Source organism: Stegodyphus dumicola, chromosome 5, assembly GCF_044657685.1.
Source record: "Stegodyphus dumicola isolate Sdum_Otavi_A_Nest chromosome 5, ASM4465768v1".
NCBI lineage: Eukaryota > Metazoa > Arthropoda > Arachnida > Araneae > Eresidae > Stegodyphus > Stegodyphus dumicola.
In genome coordinates, this window is record NC_140772.1 from 200990982 (window position 1) to 201011479 (window position 20498).

At 32.7% G+C, this 20498-nt stretch overlaps 1 protein-coding gene across 1 annotated transcript in view; it reads left to right on the top strand.

Moving 5' to 3' along the window:
- The window catches only part of LOC118202539 (Golgi to ER traffic protein 4 homolog), a 61821-nt gene that overhangs the window by 8288 nt on the left and 33035 nt on the right, over positions 1 to 20498 (top strand). The window contains exons 3-4 of the mRNA XM_035374712.2: positions 11885 to 11966; positions 18085 to 18246. Of these exons, the coding sequence (XP_035230603.1) occupies positions 11885 to 11966; positions 18085 to 18246 (244 nt within the window). The remainder of the gene's footprint in view (positions 1 to 11884; positions 11967 to 18084; positions 18247 to 20498) is intronic.

Genomic DNA, 20498 nt, shown 5'->3' on the forward strand with positions numbered 1-20498 from the left:
ATGACATGATGGGTTGTAATGTGTGAATGCAGTGATTTTGACTAATGAACGAAATATTTGTAAGGGCTTACATAGATATGGATGTTTGTTAGGAAATACATTGCTTATTTTGTGCTTTACAGTGTAAAATGCCTGCTGGTGGTACAATTAACCTGAAGTTTCTATACACTTTCTAATGCTTGGGAAAGAAAACATTGATTGACTGGTGTATAAATGAAGATTTAAATGGCTTCATTCACCTCTCGGTAAATTACTTAGATTTAAGGATTTTGAAACCGGAGCTCATATCAACACTATGGAAGGTATGTGGGGTGTAATAAAAAGAGCGGATTTTTGAAAGAAATGCTACTGACATTCCGGAAGTATGAAAGATATTTTTCATTTTTACTTTTGGGAATTAATGTGGCAAGGGCAATATACAGATTCTGGGTTAGATAATTTTAAATAGCTTTTAGATGCTATTTTAAGAGATTCTGTGTGTCGCACATATCAGAGAAACGGAACTTTTTAAATAAGGTAAGACGATATTTCTTTTTTGTATGGCCTTTTGGATAACATGATTTCCATTCTTGTTTCCATGTTTGATTTAAAATGCAGTTTATTGAGATTATATATTTTTGTTTTAATTATGTTTTATTGCATTATGTTTTGGACGTCATTTTGCTGGGAAGGGCATTGGACATAAACAGGGGTAGTGCTAAAAATCGCCAGTTTTCACCAAGGGGTACCCTGAAGTATATTTTTACCAGCAATTCGATCAACTTTAGGCAGTTTCCATTATTGGACTGAAATGGATGTTCAGTTGTTGCGTAAAAAGCTAAGTATTGCAAGGCCATTGGTCGAATTATTGACATATTTCTTTTATAACTTTTCTCCAGTACTAAATTTCCATATCCATAATTCGTTGATAATCAGTGTCAATAGTTTTTCTGCTTTAATCAAATGTCTAATTCTTTTCACGTTCTAAAAGCATTTCTATGATTTTCAGACTTGCATGCAGACTTTTTGGGCTGTCACAAATACCAGATGAGTCATCAAATAATATACAATAAAAGCAAAAAATGGCACCATTTGTAACTGTAAATCAATCGACTTCTCTTAATGACTTAACACTTTCAAATAAAGTGAGAGTAATAATCTACACCTTATTTTCTTTATTAGTATAAAACTAAAATTCTTTAATTTGATGTGATCATCTCTCAAGCAATATTTAACGAGTTTCAGATGACATGCAGAAAGCATTCCATAATGCAGGATCAAAAGAAGTTCCGGAACTACTCTCATATGGGCCCTCAAGTTGGCAAATTTCTCGCCAAACTTTTTTTGGCGAGAAACTCCACGGTGCCATATTACTATTGAAATTTTTTGTCTACATTTCAAACTTTAAGCCTAAAATGTCACCATAAACGTGGTGTGCAGAAACTACGTTTTGAACACACAATTTAAGCTAAAAATCCGAAACAACAACAGAAAATTTAGATAGCAAAAACGTAAAGTTTCTTACCAAAAATATTTCACAAGAATCCATGTACACAGCGATATGTTTTAACTTAAAAAAAAATCTACAAATTGCACAATCTAGGCAGCGAAAGAATCTACGAACTACGCACACCTCGCTTTAATAAATTAATAAATTTCAAAGAATACCATGTACACAGCATTCTGTTTCAACTTTAAAAAACGTCTTCAAATTGCACAATCTAGGCAGTGAAAGAATCTATGAACTATGCACACCTTGCTTTAATAAATTAACATAATAACAATAAATTTCAAAGAATACCATGTACACAGTGTTCTGTTTCAACTTTAAAAAACATCTACGAATTGCTCAATCTAGGCATTACACACTAATCAAAAAAATAAACTAAAATAAATTTAAAACAATTTAAAAAAACAACAATAACGACAAAAATTCATACTGAAAAAACAATGAACATACCATTCTACAAAATAAGAATAAAATAAAAAAATAAAATATACTTATAATAAATAAATGCTTTTTCGAACAGCAGAAATATCAATTTCATGCCCCCACGTAATCACTATCGTATTTGTAAGACAGCCAGACACACTATCCAGAAAATTCATATTATGGTTCACAAATAAATGTTCCAAAACCTTCTTTTCCTAAATCCTTGTAAGAATTCCAGCCATCTGAAAAAATAGTTGTACAAGGCTCAATCCACTCTTTAATACACTGCATCAGCGTTTCCTTACTTCTATCAAGCACAGCCGCTAAAAATAATCTCCCAGACCCTCTTGCAACCTTTGTCTCTTATTGCAGCATAGACCATTTCAAAACACTCACGACAGGAACCAACGAGCATTTAAAACACTCCAGCAAAAGAGTATTCAACATCGAAAGGGTTGCCATACAACATGCAGTCGTCCCAAAAAGCAGTGCAGAACACATATCGCCACATTTGGTGATCTTAGGGTGTGAATAAACTTATTTTTCTTAAAGGTTATTTTTTATCGACGGACCAGCTTCACTGCTTCGTTTTTAATTATTTTATTTAGAAAAACATCATATACAAATATTTACAGTGAAGCAAAATACAATTTAATTGTGAGCTTCGGTTACAAGTAATTGCTCACGTCAGACCGGTTAGATTTCTTCTTCAAGTCTGTTGTCTCAATCGTAGGAAGCGATAATTTGGTGAGATTTGTTGGCGTAAAATGCGCCAACATCCCGCCCGGCCTTGCTATGTTCACATGCAAGAACTTAACATAAATTTAATTATGAAATACCAGTATTAAAGTTTCAGTTATTCATGTAAACAATAAAATATGTATAGAAAAAAATAAAATAAGTAAACAAAACATGAATACAAAATTATTGAGAAAAATAATTTTCAATATAATTACTAACAACTGAGTAACATAATTCACAACTTGCTAAACTTCAATAGGCAATACAGCTATTTTATTAATTGTCCTTTTAAAGTCTCCTGTTTTGGTACGAACCTTTACAACACGGACTTTTCCATCAGAACCGTGGTACAATGATGTTATTCGCCCTAAAAGCCAATTGTTAATTGGCAGAAAATCTTCTTTAATCAAAACCATTTGGCCGATCATCAGATCATTTTTTTTCAACCATCCATTTTGATCTAGATTGTAAAGTATTCAAGTAATCAGACTTCCATCTTTTCCAAATAAGTTGTATAGTTTTTGTAGTTTTTTGCCAACGACTTAAGCGGTTTTCCTTTAAATCCGTTAAAAACGGCTCAGAAATTGCTGTTATAGGTCGCCCTATCAAGAAATGACCTGGCGTCAGAACTTCGAAACTTTCTGAATCACTAGAAAGAGGAGTAAGCGGTCGCGAATTTAATATTCCTTCTATCTGAATGACAATCGTTTCGAATTCTTCGTAAGTGAAATGAAAATTGCCAATCGTACGTTTAAGATGGTACTTCACCGATTTTATCCCAGCTTCCCAAAGTCCACCGAAGTGAGGCGATTTGAGTGGAATAAAATTCCAATCTATATTTTCTTGCGAAAAATGATTAGCTAATTCTTTGTCTGGGAAATTAATGAGCTTATAAAATTTTTTCAATTTTGAATTCGCTCCAACAAAGTTAGTAGCATTGTCGGTATAAATTTTGAAACATTTGCCACGTCTACTTGTAAAGCGTTTAAGTGTTGCAATTAAAGCATCGGAAGTCAAATCTGTTAATGTCTCAAGATGGATGGCTTTTGTTGCGAAACATATAAAAATACAAATATACAATTTATTCAGAATACCTTTACGTTGATTTTTAAATTTCACTAAATAAGGGCCACATAAATCAATACCTGTAATAGAAAATGGAGCTGAAACATTAACTCTTTCACTAGGCAAATTACCCATAATTTGTGAAGAAAGAGTGGGCTTACATTTAAAGCACGTTACATATTGATGTACTGTTTTGCGTGCGAGACTACGGCCACCTAAAGGCCAAAACTTCAAGCGCACTGCATTTAGCAGACCTTGTAGTCCAACATGAAATAATTTTCTGTGTAAACTTTCAAAATAAATTTTACTTAATCTTGAACCCTTAGGTAAAATAGGAGGATGTCTTTGAGAATATGGAACTGAAGCATTCTTCAGCCTTCCTCCTACACGTACTATTCCTTTGTCATAAAAAAACGGAAATAAATTCGAAATATTACTTGGCAGTTTCTTTCCTTCAAGGAGAACTCGTTGTTCATGCTTAATCAACACTTCTTCGGCTTCTCTTACCTCCTCCACTGACAGTGGTCCTGTGTTTTTTACCTTATTCCTGCAATTGGAAATAAACCTGAAAATATAAGACAAAACATGGTTAATTTTATAATAATTGTTTGAAAGTTCTAAGAGGTCGTCCACAATAAAATTTTGAGAGCTGTCATTCAGCAGGGCTGTCTCTTTACAAGTCTCATCTTCAAAAGGAATTTTCCTTTCTCGCCGCAAAGTTTCTTTTTCGACTTGTTCTATGGTTTCAATCTCAGGAATAAATGGTTGCAAGTTCTTGAAACTGTCAGGCTGCATCAAGAATTCTGGACCTGTCCACCATCTAGAATCTGTCACCAAGGAATCAGCATTCATTCCACGTGAGGAAAGATCGGCAGGATTTTCTTTACCTGCACAGTGATGCCAAGAGTTGGGATCTGTCAAGCTGGTGATTTCGTTCACTCGGTTTGCCACAAATTGCTTCCATCGGGTTTTTGCACCCTTTATCCAAAAAAGTGCAATCTTGGAATCTGTCCAATGGTATTCAACAGAAGATCTTTTCAGATTCACTATTCTCTTTACCTTAGAACTAAGACGAGCTGCAAGTAGAGCACCCAATAGTTCTAATCTTGGTAAGGTTACACCGTTTAACGGAGCCACACGACTTTTTGAAGTTAGGAGTTTCACCGATATTCCACTGAGTGTCTTCACCTTCAAATATATGGCAGCGCCATATGCCTTTTTACTTGCGTCGCAAAAACTGTGTATTTCAACAGTATCTTCCTTTGATACAGAATCATTGACCAACCTAGGTATTTTCAAATTTTCTAAGTGATGAAGTTCAGCACACCACTTCTTCCATTCCTTTTCAATTTCCATTGGTAAAGGTTCATCCCACTGAATTTTTTCATTCCAGAGATCTTGGATGAGGCATTTAACTCGAATGGTGAAAGGCGAAATTAATCCTAAAGGATCAAATATCTTCCCTATTGCTTGAAGTAAGAAGCGTTTCGTATTTTTGTCCATAGAAAGAAATTCCAAAAGATTTTTAGTATCCATAGTTAAATAATCTTCGTGCGTCTTCCAAGAAAGTCCCAAGATTTTAGTTTGGTGTGCGCCCAAGCTGAGAGTAGCGTCTGCAGGATAGGTATCGAATTCTTCATTCTTCCATTGCTCCATTAATTCAGCATTATTGCTAATCCACTTCCTGAGGACCATTCCAGCCTCTTCCATAATTTTCTTAGCATTTTTAGATACTTCAAGTGCTTCTTCAAAATCCTCACTTCCAGAAATGAGATCATCTACATAAAAACACTGGTCTAAAATTTCAACTGTTTCGGGAAAATCTTCCTTGTATTTTTTAATATGATGTCTAATAGTAGCTGCTAACAGGAATGGGCTCGAACTGACCCCAAAATTTACTCGATTGAAACGGTAAATCTGTAAATTGGGCCTTTTATCAACACTTGGATCATCACTACTCCAAAGAAAACGAACTGCATCCTTATGTTCATCAGAGAGGCATATCTGCAGAAAAGCTTGTTTAACATCTGAACAAAATGCAATTTTGTTCAATCTGAAATTAATTAGTAAATCCAAAAGATTTGGATTTAAGTTAACCCCTGGCCACAAGCAGTCATTTAAAGAAAGTTCATTATTTTGATGACTACCCGCATCAAAGACGATCCTAGTTTTCGACGTTAAACTACTTTCTTTCCGCACAGCCTGATGAGGCAAATAATATATAGGCTTGTTTAAAGCATTTTCTTTTGTATCAGGATTTACGATGCTGATTATGCCTTTTTTTAAATAATCACAAATAATTTCACGGTATTGTAGATGTAACTCAGGATCATGACTAAATCTTCTCCACAAATTCTGAAAACGCTGCCGCGTCAAGGAATAATTATCAGATAATTCTTCATAATGTTTCCTAAAAGGTAGTTGTACTACATAACGTCCATTTTTAAATTCAACGGTGTCATTAAAAATTTCCATTGCCTGATCCTTTTCATGCAAAACTGGATCATCACGAATACCAAGTCCCTCTAAATCAAAGAAAAGTTTTAAAGTATTTTGAAGAGAGTCATTTTGCACAAGAAAACAATGTCCCTGATAAGAAGGTTGTATTTCGTTAAGCTTCCCGCATGCGATCCATCCGAATTCAGACACTTTAAACAATAAATCATCATTTATTTTATACGTATTATTTTTCAAAACCTTAAAAAATAAATCAGCACTTATAAGGGCATGTACCTCTGAAGCTTCATAAAATGATTTATCAGCTAAATTTAAAAATTGTGGAATTTCTACTTTCGAAATATCTAACGTAGTACACGGAGTTAGTCCTGTTATCTTATTTACAATCAAGAATTCAACTGGTTCATTAAAGGTACATTCTTCATTTGAAATAAATGTATTCACTTTCCATTTAATATTTTGAATTGATCCATTAAGACCTGTAACAGGCATTTTAATTTTCTCCCTTTTTATTCCTAAGCATTCACTTATTTTATCTGTAAGAACACATATATTAGATGCGCTGTCTAAAATCGCACGGATTTTTATTCTTCGATTATTGGCGTCACGGACATAAATCTCTGCAGTAGAAAAAAGTACACTTTTTATTTTTTGTTTATTCTTGTTACTTAAAACACTCAACGCTTTCAATTCTGAGTCACCTTTTCCAGCGGCGGCATCGAGCTCACTTTTGTTTTGTCTAAGCGGCGTCACCGAGCGACAAGGAGTCTTCGAATGACCTTCATTATCCATGCATATTAATTTATTGTGTTTTTCCCCGCAAGCGCATTTAAATTTCGAGAGACACTGACTTTTCTTATGATTTTGCCTTAGACATAATTCGCAGAGTTTATGTGAACGAATTAATTTTAATCTTTCATGAACACTTAACTTTAAGAATGTATCGCAAAGGAAAATAGGATGAAGGCTCCTACACACAACACAGTTTTTACTTTTATTTTCATTTGTCAAAAGAACCTTCGATTTATGGGAAGGAGTGGAATTCTTATTTATATTAACCCTACTTCCGGGTGTAATATTTCTATTTATAGATAACAAAACTGATTCACGCTGTTCCAAAAATCTAATAAACTCGTCAAATGTTGGAACTACTTTCGATTTGTGAGATAATTCAAAATTTTTTCTAGATTCTTTATCTAGTTTTTGAAGAAGAATATTTATTAGAAAAACATCACATAACTTGTTCTGTTCATATTTTAATACATTCAAAGCGCGTAAATTCTTTTGTATACAATCAACCATACTTCTGATATTTTTCGCATTTTCGGATTGAATCTTTTCAAAATTTAAAATATTCTGCACATGAATGTCAACAATCAGACGTTCATTATCATAGCGAGATTCTAAAGCATTGTACAAAGATTCAAAATTATCAAAGTTACTACTTAAATCCTTAGCATCATTAGTAAGACAAGATCTTAGATAATACAATTTCTGTGAATGACTCAGCTGAACATTATTTGTAATTAAATCATCAAATTGAGTTTTAAATGAACTAAATTCTTCATATTTTCCTGAAAATTCAGGCAAAACTAACCCTGGGATTTTAGTTTTGATTTGAAATTTTCATCTACATTACTTTCAGTAACATTTACTGCTTTTTCAGAATTTAACTTATTGTAAGAATTAATGAGAATTTCAATTCTTACCTCCAATTTTTCCAGACGATCATCACATTGGTTTAAGTCGTCATCAATTTTGGTCAGATCATCATCTTTCATTTCACTTTGTGCGTAGCACGCACTTCGTAGTTCATCAACTTTCTTTTGAAGAACTTGAATGTTTTTTAGTTTAACTTTAAGTTCAACTAAGTCCACATCATTATTTGCAGTTTGTACAAAAGTTTCGAATCTAGTTATTTTCCCCTTTAGGGATGCTTTGCTTTTCATTAATATATCCATACCGCTGAAGTAGGCTCCAGGGTCGACGGAGCCAGATGAATAAACTTATTTTTCTTAAAGGTTATTTTTTATCGACGGACCAGCTTCACTGCTCCGTTTTTAATTATTTTATTTAGAAAAACATCATATACAAATATTTACAGTGAAGCAAAATACAATTTAATTGTGAGCTTCGGTTACAAGTAATTGTGAGCTTCGGTTACAAGTAATTGCTCACGTCAGACCGGTTAGATTTCTTCTTCAAGTCTGTTGCCTCAATCGTAGGAAGCGATAATTTGGCGAGATTTGTTGGCGTAAAATGCGCCAACATCGTGCATATAAGAGTAGAGCCGAAGTTCCCTTGAACATCTGCTGGCTGCGACTGCTACTGCTACGTGGCTCTTGATGAACTTTTGATGGTGTTATTTTTTTTTTTCCTGCAATAAATTCTTCTGGAAGGGATTTGGGGGACACTCAGATTTTATTTGCCAAATCCAAAGCAGTTACTGTTGATATGGTTGGCTCATTTTTTAAACAGAAATTTTGTACTAAGAATTCCTTCATGACATAGTTAGTCTTCTTTCTTATCCCTCTTTCTTTTTATATTGACTTAAATTTTTTTCCTCCATTTTTTCCTCCATTTCTGTCCTATACTGTAATAAAAGTATTAAATAAAAATTCACTATCCTTTTTAATTCAATATTATCATATTGTAATCATTTTCCATTATAATAAGCAACTATATTTGCTATAAAAACAATAATTCCCTTATCTACTTTTTAAACACAAAAACTGAATTAGTTTAAATTAAAAAATATTATACTGTTACAGCTATATTATATATCTGATTTACTGCTTTAAATTCAGAACAGCCACTTCACACTTCTCCAGACTAACATCAAAATTAAATATTGCCAATAATTGTAAGCTGAAAGCAGAATTATCAACACACAACATGTGCAGTTGTCTTTTTTGTGATAATTACTGGCTCATCCTTTAGGAGTGGTCCTGCTGTATTATTATAAACAAAAATAATAGCATTGAGCTGTCAGTTCAAAAGTCAATGATGGAGCACTTGCTAATGATCCACCTGCACTATAAATTTAAATCAAAAGGTACCAGAAGTGCTTAGGCAAAGTGGTGTGCTAAATCATAAATCATATAACATGGACAAATAGATAAATGTTGTGTAAAGATTTTTAGGAAATGGTTCAAACTGTATTTTGATTTTGTTGCTTATGCTTCCCCCCACTTCCCTGAATGGTGCTGACTGATGCTGCTGCTGTCTCTGTGTATCATAGCATGGTACAACCCTGAGTGCAGCACTGATTAGATGATGGTAATGTTTGACAGATATATGACCAGATGCCACTAAAAAAGTTCACTAGTATTTCTGACTTACTGCAATTGGTTGCTATATTTTCAAAGTTGACAATTTAAGGTAGTTTTTTTATTTTAAATTTAAAATTAAATTTTATGAACCTTAAAGTATAACCTTAAAATTTTTGCCAAACACAATGTAAATTCATTATATTTAGAATTTCAATAAAAAGTTATTGAAGATGCTGCTGGCATTTTGTTACAAAGTTACTAATAAACCGATATAATGTACTTTGACCTAAAAATATTTTTATCAACAGACTGTAAGAGTTTTGACTAAGGTAAATCCATTATGTAAATTTGCTGTCACCAAAAAGTCTAAAATGAATATTTGGTACTTTTCCGTTTTCCCGGCACAAGCGATAAAGTCACCAGTAATGGTACAACATTTCCCAAACGGAATATCCTCCCTGGTAACATTTTACACCGCATTTTCAAAACAAGTCGCAGTCATTTCTTATCAAATTGATTGTTTCTTTCAATACTGGCATACAATTACATAGAAATTTTGCCAGATAGTTCAATTTTATGCCTTAAAGCCATTTGCGGTAATTAAGTCAATTAGAATGCAATCACACCACACACTCGAAGGCGAAAGTATAGAAAAGGCAAAATCAAGAGTCAATTTTAATGAGAATGGATTAGCGAAGTAAAGCACTGCGGTTTTACATAACTTCTAACTGAGTAAGCTATTCGTACGAATTGAAATAACTCTTGCATTCAAACTTGTATTCCAAATTAAGATTTAACTTGAAATTAATGTAGATAATTACTGAGAGAATTAGATTTTTGTAGCATAGTTTATGTAAGATGAGATCACTTGGGGTCACGTGATATGAACCGGCGAATCAGGATGTTGAACGATGAAAGCATAGTAAAATCTTAAATTAATGTATTTTTAAAAATTTATTGTCTTTACTTATTGGTTTTTTACGAAATTTTAAACGATGTTAAAATGTTTATGCCTTCAAAATAAAAAATTCTTAGAACTAACATTTGTTAAAATTTTGTATGTGTATACTGTATGTTGTCGCCAATAAAGTCTGCTTGGTGAGATTTGCACCGGCGAAACGGAAAAGTACTGAATATTTTTACAGAAAAATAATTATCTATAGTAATTTAAAAAAGTGGTTGTATAGTTTTCCCCATATATTTAATATGAGGTCCCAAATATGGAAATCAAACGTTGCATTCAAAGTCATTAGGTGCAAGGTTGGTCATCAGATTTATTTTATTTCTGCTACAGTTTCCAAGTATATGATATATTTCTAATACTGCTCATCAGGGTTTGAGGCAAGTTATCAAAACTGCATGTTGTTAATGTGTTTGGTTTTCCTTACTATCCTGATAGCAGCTATCTGGTTTAGACGTTGTACACTGAAGTGACAAAAGTCATGGGATACCTCCTAATATTTTGTCTGTCCTCCTTTTGTCCGGCGAAGTGCAGCAACTCGACGTAGCATGGACTCAACAAGTCGTTGGAAGTCCCCTGCAATAATATTGAGCCATGCTGCCTCTATAGACGCCCATAATTGTGAAAGTGTTGAAGGTGCAGGGTTTTGGCACGAACTGACCTCTCGATGATGTCCCATAAATGTTCGATGGGATTCATGTCGGGCGATCTAGGTGGCCAGATCATTCGCTTTAATTGTCCAGAATGCTCTTTTAACCAATCGCGAACAATGGTGGCCCGGTGACATGGCTCATTGTCATCCATAAAAATCCCATCGTTGTTTGAGTACATGAAGTCCATGAATGGCTGTAAGTGATCTCCAAGTAGCTGAATGTTGAATTCCCTAACGAAATGGAATGACCCGTGCGTCTAGCTCCAACTACCATTCCACGTTCAAAGTCTGTTAATTGTCGTCGTGTGGCCATAATCACATCAAAGCCTCTTCACATGAATAACTTGAACACAAATGAAAGCCCTGTCTAAGCACTTCGCATTTATATGTTTTATACGCGATACTACTGCCATCTGTATATTTGCATGCTATCCCATGACTTTTGTCACTTCAGTGTATGATTACAGTAGTAAATTATAGAAATGTAATTATCTTTTGTTTTTATAGCACACAGTTTAAAAATGAGTATGCATATAATTAAAAAATTTAATTAATGAGTATTAATTAAAGTATGTCATAGCATGATTTCTGTTTAAAATTTTATTATATTAAAAAAGAAAATTTGCAGCTGGAGCTGCATATAAGAGTCACACTTCCTCATAAGCGTGAGCAACTATAATTTTACTCATATTTGTAGTTTAGTATATTATATTTTTGCCTTGTATTAATTTTTACTGATGTTAAATGTCATTTTATTTTTATTAGCATATTAAATGATTTCTTAAGTGTTGAAGTAAGTGTTATTTCTTTTTCCTTTTTTATAGCATAATAGTGGTTCTGATTTAGCAATTCTTTTAGTAAATGTTCTGAATGAATCTGGGGCAGCTGTATCAGATGATTATATGGGTATGTGTTTGACTTATATTTCATGTAAAATGTTGTACATGTGCAAGATTTTTATGTATTATTTAATGTTTCTTCCTATTTTAAGGCTACATTATATCCATTGCAGCTATGTTGTTTTTAATGTTATCAAAAATTTAATGTATGTATTAGCAAATAGAAAATTGACAGTTTCCTCTTGTTAAATTTGAGTTTCAGGGTCGTTTTGCTTAGATTGTACAGTCACTTACCCCCCCCCCCCAACTTTTTTACCCTTTGTACAGCCACAGTACTTTTTTTTTCTGTTCTGTCTGTATCTCCCATTTTACTGGACCAATTGACAAAATTTGAGTTTTAAAAAATTGCACAGTTAGTTTTTAAAAAAATTTAGTTCCTCAATGTTAATTGAATTTGCTATATGTTTATTTATATCACTTTTTAGTAAACTTACTGGCCAGCCTCATCAACATGAGTAGGCTGGCCAGAGTGCTTTGCTTCTTGAATGTTCTAGATGTTTATGAACTTTCGGTACCAAACCTTCACAGTGTCATATGTCACAATATTAGTACCTAAAACTGAGCACATAATTTGGTGATATTCTGTAGCTACTTTTTGCAATAGAACTGGAAGTAAATGATGGTTGTAATCTGGTAGCGTGATAGCTCTGTTTCAGACATCTTGTACATAATGATAATGATAATTTTTTTACAAATTTCACAACACAGTGTCCTAAAGTAAGTCTTTACTTTCAATTGCCAAAAATCATATGAGAAAATGTGATTAAACAAACCAACGTGAACTGCTTATGCAGACAATATTTGCAGTGGCAGGAAACTTGTTAAAACCCGATATTTCCTTACAACATGATTCTAGACACTGATGCTAATGTAATTATTTTGATAGCTGATGTATTCCAGGAAATGGATAGAAACCTGTACACTGCTTTGTCCTTAGTTCTACAAAGTATGAACAGAGAAAAGAGTCAGTGCACCAGAAAATCAGTGTGTTGATCAGGTTTCCAGTTTATAGGTGTCAGATTTTCAGGTTCACCTTGCAATGTTGGCCACACAAATATGACACAACACTGAATTGATGGTATCACCTATCATCTTAATATGGAAGAAAAATTCTTTCATGCAATTTTGTGTTGATTGCAGATATCTAAATGACAGTACACAGAAAGACGGTTAGCCTTTGCCTAGAATCAGTGATACACATGCTAGCAGAAAATAGTTTTCCTCTTGGGGATTTAAAGTGGACCACTAAAGTGCAAATGGAAGTTGAGTCCAAAGATAGTAATAAGACTTCATTTTAGCAAGCAGGGACTCTTGCTAAAATGAAAAGTGATTTTAGGCTTCTGGAAGCACTTTATCTTTCTCTAGATTACATGTAAAAGAAAACCAAAGTCGTTTCATCAATATAAAATTATGCCACACTTCTGCTTTGTCAGTTAGAGGACATGTGTCCGAAAACATCATGTTTCAGTTCGCGAGTGAGCATCGAGCGCCACTGTGTGTCGTCTGTCATATATTAGGCAACGATTGATGGATGAGCAGTGCGAGTCCACATGCTTTTGAGAAGCAGTTTAAGAAATTATGATCTTTTGTTTTATTTATGTCTGTGGAAAAGGTAAAATACTCATTTACTTTTCACAAGTACACAGATGACTTTTCTTAAGGAAATTTAATACATTTGTCATCACATGTGTTTGTAAATCGCAAATGTCACAAATGATTTTTGCCGTTTCGCACAGTGTAAAGGTCACTGTTCTCAAACATGTGCGTACACAAAAACACAAGGATGACATGAATTCTGTGCTGAAAAATTAAATTTTTCTGTGGAAACAAAGGACCAAAGTGTTATTAACCGTTTGAGTCCCAGGGGGTATTGAAAAAACACTGTTGAAGAATCCCAAACAGCACAACCACGCTTTCCCTAAATAAGTACGAAAAGAACCAAGCAGTGCGACAGGGCTTGTTTTATTTTATGTCAAGAAATACCATGTAGCGCAATAGCGCTTTGTGTATTTTACATCAATATGCACTTGATTTAAATCAAGTGCCCACATTATCAACATCAAGTGCACCGTCAGTTGTCCACAGTGTTCGAAATGTACTGAGTTTTCTTGACATAAAATCTCAACAGTGAGATTGCGCTGCTTGGGACTTAAAACGGTTAACGCAGAATGCCTCTTTTCTGCCTTTTTGCAGCGGCCGAGCGGTAAAGACGCTGAACACTGGTAGTTCGGTCCGAGGTACGAATCCTGCGAATGGGCTGGCTGCACGGGCGTTTTCATGGTTTTCCCCATGCGTAACGTGTATACGAACCAGTTTCCCTTGGAAAGTCCTCCACGAAGGCATTCCTCACTTTAGGCAGATAGCCCTTATGTGCTTTGCCATAATTGAATAATCCAATCTGCCTTTTTACTGCATCACAACCTGCCACTGAATGCATCGGATCATGCTGCAGCTTTATTTAGAAAATTGTTTCCCGAGAGCGAAATCGCTAAGAAATACTCAAGTGCAAGGACCAAAATGGCTGTATTTGTAAAAGAAATGAGCATGAAAAATAAATCTTCAGTTATTGATTGCATTAAAACAGTTCCATTCTGCCTCTCCACGGACGGAAGCTGTACTACCGTTTCAAAACTGTATCAATTTTTATTTTTTGAACCCAATGTCTTCAGAAATTGAGTGTAAGTTCACTTTTTCTCCCCATGTTAGAAGGACATTTGACAGGCTTTAATATAGCACAGTTAATTATTAAAACTTCAAAAGAAAATACAATTCCTCTGAATAACTGCCTAGCATCTGGTGCCGATAATGCACGAGTAATGGTAGGCTTTAAGACTGGTGTTGCAGGCGTCTTGAAAAAAAGGAAAATTCAGATTTGCAAATTAGGAGGTGCATCTTTCTCCTCTTAAATATATAGCAGCTGAAAAGGGGGAAATTTCTTTACCAATAAGTGTGGATCAACACATTCTTGATATTTATTCTTGACCTTTAAAGAGGTTCTGAAAGGAGGGGAAATTGAAACTATTCCAACAGCTGCATAAATAAGAAAAGATTTGAAACATGTATCTATGCAGTAGCTATCTTTAAAGAAATGTTTATCTAGAATCCTCACACAATGGAATCTACTTCTTGCATTTTTTAAAGAAGTAAATGCTTCTAGAGTTAAAGATAAAAGGCTCTACTGAATGTTTCAAAACACCTTAAGTAAATGAAAATGTAGTTACAGCTTCTGCTGTTAAAAATAGGTTTTAGAAAAAGAAAGTTATTTCTGCACCAGTAAGCAATTTAATTGGCAGTTCTCAGAATAATGCTACAAAATATAAGCGTAAAGTTAATACACATTTCTCTTGAAATAAAAAAGTTGTCTATGAGATAACTTGTGGTTGGCAGCGTATGTGTTAAATGAGAAGACTGAGAGTGAAAATTACTAAAAACGATAGGATTATTGGTGAACAATTTAAAAAACAAGTGCTTAAAAATTATTACAGTAATCTGTAATTTGTTATGTAAGTTTCTGTTTCCAGTTTTTGTAGAATTAATAGTAGAAAGAGTTTTCTTAACATAGTACATACAATTTGTTTCAGTTCAGCAATTTTTGGAGAGTGTAGTATTCTATGTGCAGCAATAACTATATTATTGCTAATTACCTGAAGTAACAAGTACATTATTTTTTAGTATTGATTATATCTGCTGAAAATCATATAAAATCATTTGAAACTTTTACCTTTCAGTCATGTAAATAAATGCCTTGCATTGTATTGATGTCTTGATTATCATATAGAAAGATATTGTTGAAGCAGTTGAACATCTAAATTTTTTTTTTATCTTTGATGGAAATGAAATTTTTCCTTATATTTCTTTAAAATGTGATATACTAATAAAATTTCATAGATGTATGTATTCTTGGAACCATAAAAGACTTCTTAGGTTAAAAAAAACTTCACAAGCAGGAACTTCATATTCCCCCCCTCCCAAAAAAAAGTGTATATGCATGTTTCAAGTTTATTTCAAAATTTTAAAACAAATTTTTCAGATGGAAATACTATAGAATTTTTTCTTAACTGGAAGCTACAGGACCTTGCTGATTCCAGATAAAAGATTTTTCTTGATAGTTGAGTGCATATTTTTAGAACTTAACCAATTAATGTTTTGTAATGGCAGCAGAAACTATAGTATACGAAGTCTGCTGGTCATGTTTTTAGATCTATTGATCACAGTTAAATAAATGATATAAAAATTGTACAGAATGCTTAAAATTAAAACATGTATACAAGATTTTATATTTGAGGGAAAAAATTACATAGCATTTTTAAAATTACAAAATATATTATCAAATTGTGAATTCCTTAGTGTGACAGCATATAGCTTTGAATGTATACCTTCTTTTCTCTTCAGAGTATTAAAAATTCAATGAAGTGCAATGAAGCCTCATAAAATCATTTTTTTGTTAGAGATGAACATTGCTGAGCAAAACTTATGAATATCAGTAATCTTTCATCAGCTTCTTTTCACATAACTTTTTTGCTGTGCCTGTTATCTTCATCGTCATCCTACTCCTACCTCCTCATTTTTTCTCCTTTCACAGTACATGTTCATTTATCTCATCCATCATATTGAAAGAATGATAGGAATAGAGTTGTCTGTACCCACCCAAGCCTGTATCTGCTTTTATATATGCCTGTACCTGCCTATACATACTCTTCACTAACTTTCTCCAAGTATATTGATCAGAGATGTTGGATACGTGTTCCAGGGCTTTGGAGTCGGGTAGATTTTTGGGTAAAAGGAGTTGGAGTTGCTAAAAAATACGTCGACTCCGAGTCCAGTTTTTATTGAACAGTTTGAATTTGAAATGAAATTAAAGTGAATTGAAAAAAAAAATTAATGACAAACTGAATTAATATGTTTATTTATGGAATAGTTATTTTCTATTTTATTGACATATTAGTAAATAAATATAAGGGAGCAAGATGGCCTAATGGTAACAGCTTTTCTTCCTACTCAAGTCAGTGTGGAAAGACTCTTTTCAAATCTGAAGTTTATCAAATTGGATCTATGGTCCTCTAACAAAGAGGATCTTACCGAAGTTTTACTGTTTCTTAGAAATTAGTAATGCTAGTTTTTCCATTTCATAATAAATGCTAATTAATATAAAAAATTTGCTATGCATCAATTTTTTTCTGTAGCATCTATTACTTCTTTTATATTAAAAAAAATAAGCTGTATCCATGTGTATATGTTTACGTATATATGAAGGAGTCAGAGTCGGAGCTGGTCATTTTCCCTACCGACTCCACACCCCTGACGGGTGCCGACTTGCTTTTTAAGTTAAGAGAATCTGTCACTTGGCTTGGTATCTGTTAACATGATCATAGGCTACAGTTTATACCAACAATGATACAAAGTAGTTCTTTACAACTTTTCAGACAAGAGAGTAAGTAAATGTAACATCTTTCAATGTGAATTATTACTGAGAGAGATGATTTATACATCAAAGCATAAAAAGAAGTTGGTAATTCATGTTTATATTCTAAACAACTCCTCAGCAACATTGATTGGATAAGGCTTGTCATGTTGGGTGACAGAAACATAATACAAATGTTTTCTGCATAAGCTTCAGATTAACCCAAGACATTTTTTATTGCATAGGCTTAATTTTTCATTCAGATTTAGACCTTCCAAAAGTGCCATTATTTTGATATTACTAAGTTAATTGGGTGCAGTTATGAGAGATTTTACTGTACCTTTTATTTTTAATTTCAGTGTATGTAAATTGCATTCTTCTTTTGACTGTTACTTATGGTATCATTTTAATAAATATAGTTTAGTTTCTTTTCTTATTTTGATGACCTCACTGAGCTTACATGTATTGTATTCTAAAACATTTTGTCTTTTCTTGTAGTTAAGTAGTGTAAACATAGCAAGTCTGATGAGAGGGAATAGAACATATATGTCGAGATTTTATGCTCATTTATTTTATCCTAATGTAGATATTACATGGAAAAAAAGCTTTTTGTAGTTGAACTAAAAAAAAATTTTTTTTTCAGTAATGTATTAGAAATTTAGATGTAATCTTTCCGTCATATTGCAGTACTTTTATGGAAAAAACTCATTATTATTTTTTCCAGATAAACTAGGAAATCTCTTTTCTATGATGTTACCTGATTCTCCAGAAAGGACCAACTTTTTAACTAATGCCCTGAAGTGGACAAGTAAGAATACTGATGGTTGTGGAAACTCTTTTGGACATCCACGATTACACCAGTCTGTAGCACTGACCCTTTGGAAAGGTATGTTTTGTCATACATGTATTTCAAAGTATTGACATGAATAGTTTAATTTTTTTTTCTGTTATTACCAATAAATGTTATGCATTGTGAAACTAATTATTTAAAGATCATAGTAATTTATTTTAATTAACAATTAATTTATAATAGTAGTATTTAGAGATAACTATCAAACTGAAGTACCTACAAATACAGAAAAATTATTAGACTCAAGAAGTATTTTCAGAATAGTTTAACTTGTTAAGTATAAGAATTTCAGTTTATTGACCTAGTTTAAAACTTAAACTTAGTATGAGAACATTTTGCATATCTGAAAGTTTTGATTTGATGTTATTTTAATAGCCTCATCATAGGGCCATATTGAATAAGGTTTAGGCTGAGTTTTCTTTTGTTGGTTATTCTCTATTGCTGCAGTTTTCTTTTTATGGTGGACTAAAAATGTTTTATCTGGTTCATATCTTGACTATTTCCTGTTTTAGGTAATATTTATGAATGATATTTAATTTAAAAATTAAAAACTAGTATCATACTTTCTGGTGTATGAAAAATACTAATTTTTCAGAAAACTAGCTTTGTATTTGATGCAGAGTTCATGTTGCTTATTATTTTTGTCTCATAGTTCCTTCTGGCCCACCAGTGGATGAGCAGTAAAATTGCTGATCACTGGTTTTGAACTTGGTTTGATTCCAGGCAAACAAGCATTTTTATGGTTTTTGTCATGTCTAGCATGAATATGAGCCAGTTTCCCTCAGAAATTCCTCCACGAAAGCCTCAACTCCTGTCAGCTAACAGCTGTTTGCTAAGAACTTATGCGGAATGTGGCTTTCAAATAATCTAGGGCTAAGACAGATTGGCTAAATATTATGCCTGTTAACAGCTTGGCTAAATCTCTGTGATAGATTTGATATTGTAGGTGGAATGTAGATTTTGAATAATCTAGAAAAGTTGATGTCAGAAAAAAATAAATTATAATATTTTATTGTTATATAATGGATGTAGAATACATGTCAAGTAACAAAATTCAATTTTCTTTTGCTTGTAATTTGAGTAAAAAGAGAAGCTGGTCAAAAATTAAAAAAGGTAGTTATTTTTAAATTTTTTTTTTTAAATATCGAAAACAGTTATTTTGAAATATTGTTTTCCACAAAGACATGATATTTCAGGAATAGCCTATTCTTAGTACTTTAACATTTTAAAACAGAAATAGCAAGTTTCTTTTATGGCATCCTTGAAACTTAATGACTTAAATCATCACCTACCATCATACTCTTTCATAATCAGTCAGCTTGCCATGCATTTCTAATAGCTATCACATTGCCATTTATGCAAATTAGTATGTATTTCTATCCATGTTACATACTTAGCAGTTTGCGGATTCGTTAGTTGAAAGAATGACAGTAACTGGTCATTCAGTTGCAAAGTGTGTGTTTGATTTCCATTATTGATCATATAGATGCTGTTATTGGAATAATATTTTTTAAAAATATGTTCAAAATTTTAAATATTCTTCATGTCACTTGAAGATATTAACTTAATTTTTCTTGTCGGAAGTCAAATAACTTTCAAATTATTGCTGATTTTATTTGCTGTTAATAAAACTGTGAAATTTTTTATTATCTTTTCTTTCTTTATTTTTTTAACCTGATAACATTATATATGTATATTTTTGTAATATTATTTTCTAAAGATGTACTAAAATTAAATTTAACTTTACTTTATTCTTTTGAAGCAATAATATATATATATATATATATATATAATTAAAAAGTAATACTTCAAGCTATAGCCTACGTGTAAAGTGATACTTCGTTCCTATGCAAATAAGTATAAACACACAGTAAATATCCAATTGCAATATAAAATGTAAAAACATAGAATGTATGAAAAAATAAGAAAGAAAAAGCTAAAGATGAATGCTTAACTTGATTGGAATTTAAAAATAAAAATATATGTAAAATAAAGTGTGAGCTATCTCATTACATATCAGAAAAAATACGACAAAATATCATATTAAAAATAAGAACTGCAAGCAGCGGTAAATGGAATAATTAGCCTAATTCGAACATCATCATGGACTTTTCGAGGGAAATGCATATTGATAGTCAAACTCTGATAAATTCCAGAACGTGTTTCGTCGAACAGGCATTGAGACTGATAGCCAACAAATTATTTATCATAAAAAGTCCCAATATAAATTTAAACCAAGTGTCAAATTCTCTGTTCCATTTCCCGACGCGTCCGCTGTGAACCAGTAC